Consider the following 10,160-nt stretch of genomic DNA (forward strand, 5'->3'; position numbering starts at 1 on the left):
TGTTTCGGAATGAGACAATTGTCTTATCGCCTCTTCAGCACCAATATGAATAACATTACAAGAAGAAGTACTTGATTCATCCATTACATTATGACTTTGTCAAGAATGAGATGAATCTATCTATGTCACGATGACAGCAATTAATTTATATGCATGATCCTCATGCAGAGGAGTTAATTAGTAAAGAGTTCATTTTGAAATTCCTTGCATGAAGATGTAGTTGATTAGTTAGTTATCAATAATATTTTGCTTTCAAAAATGAAGATGATTTTTTTCTTCAAATGGACTTCCTTACTCTTGGAGGTGTTCTATACAATAAAAATTTTTCAGACAAGCCCTATTTTCGACATTACATTAAAATTATGTAAAATTAATGTAGAGTTCCGGGAGTTGGGACTTCTTCATTGTGAATTTCCTTGTCTTTCAGAATCATTCAATTTTCATTTCAACGGATAACTAATTCTCCTCTTTCTTCATCTCAATTTGTTAATGAAAATTGTGATATTTTGTATGCTATAAAATTATCTCATTTCTTACACGCCATTCTGAATTTATTAAGCTACCATTCATATTTTTGAAAATTCTTTTCTGGGTAGTTTTTGCATTTGAATTCAACAGGTGATATGTTTTTGAATTTACTCGACCCAGGTTTTGCCGATATCATAGAAAATGATCATACATAGAAGAGAGAATAATATTTGAAACAAGACGATGTTCCTCTACATTACTCACATAATGTACATAATTGTTCAAAATATATGAACGAGCGCAATTCATTGGCCTTCTCGATCACCTGATTTAACTTTTTTTTGTCGAGATACATGGAAAACTGGCTAATAGTTGCTGTGTTTTTACCCAACTGTAATTTTTTGATAAAGTCGAGTTTTTTCGGGATTGACAACTATGGAGAAACGTTAAACGCATTCAAAATATGGTTGTATACGAATATAACTACCATCTTTCACGAATGTGTTTCGGTTTTTTTTTAAATGAATTTTCAATACATTTCAGTAACGAAATCATAGCTGGATATTTATTATTTATTTACAACTTCCACATCCGATTAATTCTCATTATATTTTAAACAAAGCCAAGTTATTGATTTCTATGGCAGGTAATCAAATAGAAAGTCTACCTTCAGGTGGAAACATAATGAGAGCAGTCTGAAATTCCAATCAAAATAGACTACCGAATATATTCATGAGGAAGATAAACGGAATTAAAGAAAAATGTATACAATCTATTTTTTATCATCCACAAACGAAACAGCAGCAGTCAGCTGCTGTTAGAAGTGCAAAATTAATTTGAAGATGATTATCATTTTTGCAGTTTTTTATTAGTATATTTATCTTCAAGGATATATTCAGGTTTCTAATTTATCGCTCTCGGAAGTGCTGCATCAAATGACAGATAATTAATATAGTTTTTTATGGAACTTTCGTTCAATACTTGAGAAAGTTGTTTTTATTATGGCCTATTTTATGGACAAGAATTTGGACTACAGAAACAATTTTGCCCAAAGAAGTATCCCCCTTTAATTTTTCGAACGATTCAACTGAAAAAATTGAAATTTGGGGTAATGAAATTAATGCATGAATACTTTATTTCATAGTGAAATTAACATATGAAACTTTCAAGATGGCGATTGGGCACAATTTGGGAAAGAAAATCAAATGGAAAGGCGAGTCTTGTGATACATCTTTTTGAAGCTCCTTACAAATGCTCCACAACCCTAGAATATAATGTCAATATATTCAACTAGGTACTACAAAATGGCAAAACTTTCAATAATTGCCTGAATATATTGACATTTAACTACATAATATGAGGCAATAAGCTTAAGGTCAGTTCAGAAGATGCTCGAAATGTAACGTCAATATCTCTACCAATAGTTATTATTCTCTGCCGTATATCCAATATTGAAGCAGGTTCCGTTTTGTACACCTTTTGCCTCAAATAGCTCCATAAAAAAACGGAAGGTGTCAAATCTGGCGAGCTGGCTGGCCATTTTGTAGGACCTCGACGGTCAATCCAACGATCGGGAAAATAGTATCCAAATAATTTCTTACTCGTTTGGAGTAATGTGGTGGTGCTCCATCTTGTTGGAATATAATAGCCATATCGAATTCATTAGGATTCACTTTGACGATTTCAGTGATGAGACGGTCAACAGTAGTTTCCAGCATATTCGAATACAGTTCCTCTGTTGAATTTTGATCGATGAATATAGGTTCTACAATATGGTTTACCAATATTTCTGCTCAAACGTTATTTTTTTCAGGATATTGGGTATGTGTTTTCCGGAAAACGTGAGGGTTGGTGTCACTCCAATACCGGCAATTTTGTCTGTGAACATTGCCGTTTGAAAAAAATGTACATTCGTCACTAAAACAAATATTGTGAAGATAGGTAGTAGATTCAGAAAACGTTCATTGAAAATCCTTTCGGTCTCGTGAAAGTTACGCGTCACACTGTAAATAAAAATCATATCAATTTTTTAATCCAATGGACGAGAATTGACCATTTTAGAGATTGTTGACGTGGTACCTTTCTGCTACTAAAACCGAAAACTAAATGAGAATATTCTAACTGAACAATGATGTTCATTGTCGTACTGCCATTTTTTGTCGTTTTTATAAACAAAAAATAACTCAACAAACCTCATCGCGTTGTTTGAATTGCCATATGGCAGATAAAAAGGAATATTTCTAGAAATATCGATTTTAGGTAATGTGTTTGTCTTCAGGAAATTATTGAATGTTCCGCCATTTTGTAGTAGGTGAAGATATTGACTTCATATTCTAGGTTTGTGAAGTATTCGTCAAGAGCTTCAAAATGATGTTTCACAATACCCCCCCCCCCCCTTTCCATTTAATTTTGTCCCAGATAGCGCCCAGTCGCCATTTTGAAAGTTTCATCTGTCAATTTCACTTCAAAATAAAGTATTCATGCATTGATTTTATTATCGCAAACTTCAATTTTTTGATTCGACCCGTTCAAAAAATAAAAGGGGGGCATTAAAGATATGTACTGTATATTTCAAACCTGTTGCTGGAATACATTGAAGTATTAGGTTGTCTCAAAACTTTTATACGTTTTAAAGTCATGTGTTTTCGTAGTTCCATATAATAATAATAAATGAATTTATTGACAACAGAAATAACATGATACAATATAGAGAAAAAATCAAATTTATCACTAGAATACAAGATTCAACAGTTTTCATTCTTTCCCTAGCACCTTACAAAAAAAGACGAAAAAGATAAAGAACGAAAAAAACAATGGGCTTGAATTGTAACTGTAGTTGTGATAGCAGGTACAACATTTTATTGAAATAAAGAGAGGAGATGAGGTAGGTTTCATAAAAATATTTAGCTATTGCCTACAAGAACCAATGTTCTCCTTTCAGCTTATTACTATATGGTGTTGTTAAGTGATTTCTCGGACAATTTTTCTCTACGAATTCAAATCGAACCAAAGCGCTGCCGAAACAGCCCGAAAAATCAAGTAGGCATTTGGCAATGATAGTGTTAATGAACGGACTGTTCGACGTTGTTTTGCAAAATTTCGTTCCGGAGATTTCAGTCTCTAAGATAAGCTCCGAAGTGATCAGCCTACAGTGATGCAGAACGAGGATTTGAGGAACCTGATGGAGACTGACCCATCACAAATGGTGCATGGGATGGCGGAATAACTGAGTGTCAGCTCCTATACGGTTCTGATGACTCAAAAAGTATTGGAGAGATAAAAAACGAAAAGTAGGTTCTCCTCGACTTCAATGATCCACAGATATTGTCATGTTTCGAGTTTTGCTCTTCTATGCTTCTGCGCAAACAGATCGATCCTTTTTTGGATCGGATCATCACGTGTGATGGAAAATGGATCCTGTACGACAACATTAGACGTTGAGGACAGTGGTTGGTCACTGATGAGCTACTCAGGCACTTCCCAAAGGCGTAAATCCACCAAAAGAAATCATAGTTTTCGATACACTTTATGTGTCAGTCCTGTGCCACGCTTTTTGACGAGTACATCTAGAAAAGCTGTTCGTTATTCCTGTTCAGTTTCCATGGTGAACTTGATATTAGGGTGTTGAGCATTTATGTGGTCTAGAAATAGGTTCTGTCTTTCCCTCCCATGCCTTTAGATAACGAAGGTGTGATCCACGTGTCGTAGCCAAATGGTTGGTTTGAAATCGAAAGCGTCGATTGCCTTCTCCTCGAACTTCTCCATGAAGAAGTTGGCTATCACTAGGCTGAGTGGACTTTCCATCGCTACGCCGTCTAATTGCTCATAGAAATCTTATCTCCATCGGAAGTAACTTCCCGTGAGGCAGGCCTTGAAGAATCCGACAATATCACTAGGAAAAAGGTTGGATATTTCTCTCAAAGAATCTTTCAGCGGGACATTGGTGAACAAGGACACAGCGTCGAAACTGACCAGAATATCACTTGGCTCCAGGTTATATTCTTAATTTTTCCCAGAAAGTCTGTTGAATCCTTGACGTACGAGGTTGTTTTCCCAATATGAGGCTAGAGGAACGATGCTGGGTGTTTTGACAAGTAATAAGTAGGAAAACCAGATGCATTCACTACGGGTCTCAACAGAACTTCTTTTTTATGTATCTTCGAAAGACCGTAGAGCCTTGGCGGGACGGCTTCTGTTCTTAAAATGGTCTTCTGAGTGGTTTCCGACAATGATGATGATTTTATGAGACGGTTCGTATTCCGCAACCATGATTGTGTTGGATCTCTTTCTAGCTTGCGGTAGCTGGACGGGTCAAGAAGTTCTTCAATTTTTCCGTTTTTTTTTTCACCGGTAGAACCTTCGCCAATCACGAACAGGCAAAAACGGCCTCCGTCCACTTCATACAATCCCAAGCATGCAAATTTTGTGCTGATGTAATTATTGGACTTTTGCTACGTTGGCAAAAGGGAACTGATTCAATGACGCTCATTTCAAATGAATAATTATACTGAGATATAGTTCGTAGTAGACTCATAAAAAAGAACAAAATTTTTGAAATAACAAAGAAATCGTGGAATGCTTACTTATTTTGACGTTTCAATATCATGCAGTGGACATAAAGCTTAGGTTTTTTAGTTAAGTGTTTATTCGACAAATTTCCTCAAATATTAGTTCGTTTCTGACATTAAAAGCTGCACCTTCTTGATTCAGGCGATTGCTCAATGTTGAACGATTTGGTTTTTGTGTGTCGAGATTTGAGGTCAGCCCATTCAAATAAAAGGAAAGGAAAAGTTCGAAGAAAGTATATCCATATGCATTTGAAAAAATGCCGTCTTCTAAGATTATTCATAACGGAACCGCCATAATTATCGATAATATTTAATCGTTTTTTGATTTCTGTCAGGACTTTTCTGAAATAACGATTATTTTGAACATGGAAGAGTGGATATATGTTTTTACTTTTTACTGCAAGGGATACTTGTTTTGATGAGGATTCCATGAATTTACTGTAATAAAAATGAAAATATGTGTTACAGAAGTGCAAACAGAGATAAAATGGTGAATATTCGAAAGGAGCACAAATGGACACTTTTTTGAACGTAGTCAGGCATTCATACCATTTCCACTGAAGGGAACAAGTCAACCCGTTTTTGTCGGATATAACCCAATGTTCACATGGTATTAGCTAGGGAAGTAGTTATTTTCTGACGGAAGTTTGCCATAATGTTATGAATATTCTTATGTATGGGAGTTGTGGAAATTTCCTCAGTACATTTTGAAGTCTTTTCAATGGAGAAAAAGTTGGGGTTACTTAAAAGTAAGAGTGTCAGTTTACGTAAAACATTTTCAGATCTAGACACTGATACTTCGTCTGGAAGCTTTTTAGATATTTAACCATCGCGATTCAGATGTAACTTTGAGTGTTGTTGCACATAAATATATTGCAGAAAGCAATGAGTATCAAAGAATCACAAATGATCACCGTCGAAGATCAATGACACTGAATCACTGAAAATTCCTGAAAAATCCTGAAATTTAAAATATATCTATATTAAATGGATACATGTGCGAGTACGCCTCATTATATAATTACTGTAATTATATTTTCCTCGAGATCGCAATAAAGTTCTAATTAATTGGATCGTGCGATATTACAGTTAAGGGGGACAGCCTTATTGGCGGCTTGATCATACTCCATTACTGGCACAAAAGTTGACAGAGAAAAGTATGGGTTTGCACCAGTTAACACTCTGATTTTATAAATTTGAGGAAGTGAAACTATGGCTTATATGCCATTTGAAGATTGTGCCGCTATTAAAGCTTTCTGAATCCTTCGTTGGTTAGGGTGGATAAGTCCCTATAATCGTCTTGGTTACCTTCTCATATATATTCCTCAATGTTTTCATAATTCTTGCTATTTCTCTGAAAGCAATAACTCCGGTCTTTTTCAGGTCTTCTTCCACTTTTTTTGAACAGCTAGATCTAGATGTTTCTCTTTTTCTTTCTATTGATTCCCAATCTGTAATTTTTCTCAGTAAAGTATCTTTTTTTATACTCTATATGTGTCTCTGTCACCTAGCTCTATGTTTCTTCATTTCTGAGACTGTATCCTTTCCTCACTTTCCGGCAATTTCCCTGTTTGGTCTTCTTCTTTATTCATTTATATCAACTCTATCAAGCTTCAATATTGTTCGCAGTATTCTTCTTTCTGCCGCCTCTTATATCTTCTTAGTCATTAGTATTGCTGTGTATATTATTGACGATTTTATTATTGTTTCATACTTTTTCATTCAGGTTTTACTTGAGATTTCTTCAGTTTATCGTGGTTTCCTATTTGCCAGTAAATTTTTGTTGGCTTTCATAATTCTCTCTTCAATCTCCTTTTCCCTACTTTCATCTCTTGCTATAGTGACCTACACCTCCTCGAAAGAGTGCTCCCCAATATTACTCTTGTTTCTCGTTTATCCTTTTCCAATTATCATGAATTTTGTTTTCTGACTGTTTTTTACTGACTGTTTTTCACTAGACCCAACGTGATTTTCTCTGTAATCACTTTTCTCAACATATTTCTCATTGAGTCTCTTTTTTTGCTAGAATCACTATTCAGGAGGATTTATTATTCCTCACTGGCGTAACGAATGAAATTGCTTAAGTGAAACTAATGTTCAAAACAGGAAAAATGGATTAAATGATCAACTGAAGACCTCTTTCAGTTTTGCCGGTTTCTTAAAAAAATATTGAGGAAGTGATGCATTACAAACTATCTTAATATCTTGATGGATCAACATGATTGTGTATGGGTTTCGAAAACAATATGTTACCGAATTTGCTGTAACAGATGTCATTACAAAATCTCAAATCGATTCAGAATAGGATTTAGAAAAGCATTTGGTACGGTAGATCATGAAATTATTTTGGATATATCATACAATGCAATTTGTTTACATGAGGCAAATTTGTAGGTCAAGAAAAATTATATTATGCGGGGTTCCACAAGGATATATCTTCGGATCAGTACCTTTTCTCGTGTATATAAATTCAATGACTGACTCTTATTTGTCAAGAAAAATGGTTATATCGTTGCTGATGATATATCTTTGATATATGATTCATGAGAAATGATAAATTCATCATTGTTGAAATATCACGAACGATTCGAAACAATCTATGATATCACAAAGAAACTACAACTTAAAACTTGTTAAGTTTTAAGAGTTTTACATAGATGAAAACTTATCGTGTTATGAACGAACATATTGGAATTTTACGTGAACGAATATCTCCCAAAATTGGGTAATTTTTCATTCACTTTTCAACCCACTCACTTTGGATCTAACCTAACGTAACATACAAACCAAAAAAATAGACATATCAGTGGCATACAAATTCAAACGATGCAGCTCCATTCACCTATCGAAAAACAACAAGGCACTCAAAGAATCTAAGGATGTTTATTATCAGATTAAACATTGGTAAACAATCAATCAGTTGGAGTGGTTTTAAGTCATCTAACAAATCACCAACTTCTATTAAAACTGTCAGCAAAATAAAATAAAAATAATTTATTTCATTAGTTCTTACTTCCATTATCTAATATGATATAAACTGATTGAACTCCCTGAAAGAATCTATAAAAAAATAAAAATAACAATTATATTCAGCAAAAAACTGAAATTACAATGAAATAAAATACAAGCAACAATTAAAAAGTGAACTATTAACAAGAAATTAATATTAAAAATTATTAACAAGAGATGAAAGTTGAAAAAATTCCAAGCCAAGTTACTTCACGACGTTTCGGTTGTTAGTATCCACAATCGTCTTCGAGGATGACACCTTCAAAGAAACGATAAAATAAAAATAAATCTGAAAAACTATTTTCTGTTGTAATCAATATTTTATATTATTCGTAGAATTTATTTGAGCAAATTTGATGAACCTTCTTTTGTTCTTTTTCATTTTGATCTTTGTTTCTGGGGAAATTAATTGTTATTATTATTATTCTTGTTTGATTGATGACCTATTGACTTTGCAGAAATTCTGATTGAATAGAGGATGGAGAAAATAACTTTTGTCTGATTTCTACCGAGATTTTTATTTGTTACGATCGGTTTCGGTTTGTAAGCCATTTTCAAGTGAACTGATGCATTTTGACCGACAAGTTTTCAAATATACAATAATACAATCAATGTGCTTATGGTACCTGTAATTATAAATGTTATCTGAATTTTTTATTCTTTCATTTTGTTGAATTTTATGACATGATTTTGCAGTGGTTGAAAAAATACTTAAAATAGTTGGATTTCTCCAACTACCAGTGGATTCTAAGCTAGTTGTCAAAATTCACAAATTCGAAAGGGGAGAGCTGCATAATTCTAGTTGATTTTGAAATTTCATACAATTTATTTATTTTCAATGCAATAAATTGATGCATATAGCCGTTATTACGTGGTAGGAGATCATAATGAAAAGAGAAATGAAAATTTCTATGTTTTTTATTACTTTTGATTGTAACCAACGTTACTGCAGTTTCGTCCTATAAGGACATTCTCAAACTAATACAATAATCTTTTCAGTTACAACGTTAACGTTAGTTACAATTAAAAGTGGTAACAAACATAGGAATTTTCATTTTTTTTCATTTTCAATAAATTCACCTCCCTTCCTTCATTGCACCTATGAAGAATTTCCATGTTTTCATCATTTATTGTATGGTTTGTTTCTTATAGATGTCCATATATAGCTGATTTTTCATCTGCTGATACATGCTCATGGTATCTCATGTTGAAATTTCTGCTTGTAGTTATTATCAGTATTATTATTAATATTATCACTATTGTGAATTCAGAAAAAACTATTTAGAAAGAGCTGACAGATTTTTTCAATATCAACAGTAAGTAATTCATTCCCGAAGACATTCATCAAAAGCACAAGAAACTACTGCTTATGATATCAATTTAGATAAAAATTAAATAAAAAAACTGTTAAGGAATTTTCAATGATATTGTTTGTTCACCTAATAGTAATTTTTTTCTCCATGGACGAGCTGTAGAATAAACATTTCTACATCTCACCAGCTCAAAACTCACTTATTGAAAAGCGTCTCCAGCAGCTGAGCCGAGTGCGGTAGCCCCTCCACGAGTAAATCCAAGGGCAGCTCTCCCGCGACGGTGGCTATGGTGTTCGGCCCCAGCTTCTGTAGGACCGCGGCCGCCTCCCTGAATTGCCTGCCCTCCGACAGCACTAACACCCGCCTCAAGACGATTCTCGGACTCGTCGGTGACGCGCGCTCGCGACGAAATCGATCACCACTTTCTCGCATCTCTTCACATCGGAGGTCTTCATGTGAATAAGAGATGAAGAAGTCGATGGTCTGTGTTGATGGTACCCGGCGAGAACCACCGGCGATGGTGGTACGACGAGTAGAAGCCTTGGTGGGTGCGCTCGAGATGCGACTTTGGACCGTCTGGAGAGGTTGCTTTTGGTTTAGTGTCGCTTGGTGGAGATGGTTTTGAGGTTATGTTCTGGCTCAGGAGAACTGAGTTTTCTTTTTTAAAGATTCGAAGGGTTTTGGAGTGCCGCACCCGACATACTGACCTACTTGGGGATGGGAAAGGTTAGGGTTCGCTTGTTTGGGAGGATGCAGGTTTACTTTTACTAATAAGTAGTTTCATTTGCTGCGTTTTTTTATC

At 34.6% G+C, this 10,160-nt stretch overlaps 1 protein-coding gene across 1 annotated transcript in view; it reads right to left on the reverse strand.

Annotated features, from left to right (window-relative positions):
* LOC111517173 (uncharacterized) overlaps window positions 1–9,829 on the reverse strand; it is an 83,722-nt gene extending 73,893 nt beyond the window's left edge. The window contains exon 1 of the mRNA XM_023173243.2: window positions 9,558–9,829. Coding sequence (XP_023029011.1) covers window positions 9,558–9,790 — 233 coding nt within the window. The 5' untranslated portion in view covers window positions 9,791–9,829. The remainder of the gene's footprint in view (window positions 1–9,557) is intronic.
* Window positions 9,830–10,160: the final 331 nt, after the last annotated feature.

This window comes from Leptinotarsa decemlineata, unplaced genomic scaffold (assembly GCF_025532065.1).
Source record: "Leptinotarsa decemlineata unplaced genomic scaffold, Ldec_3_MD MMD2_tig00001064_RagTag_RagTag, whole genome shotgun sequence".
NCBI classification, from domain to species: Eukaryota; Metazoa; Arthropoda; class Insecta; order Coleoptera; family Chrysomelidae; genus Leptinotarsa; species Leptinotarsa decemlineata.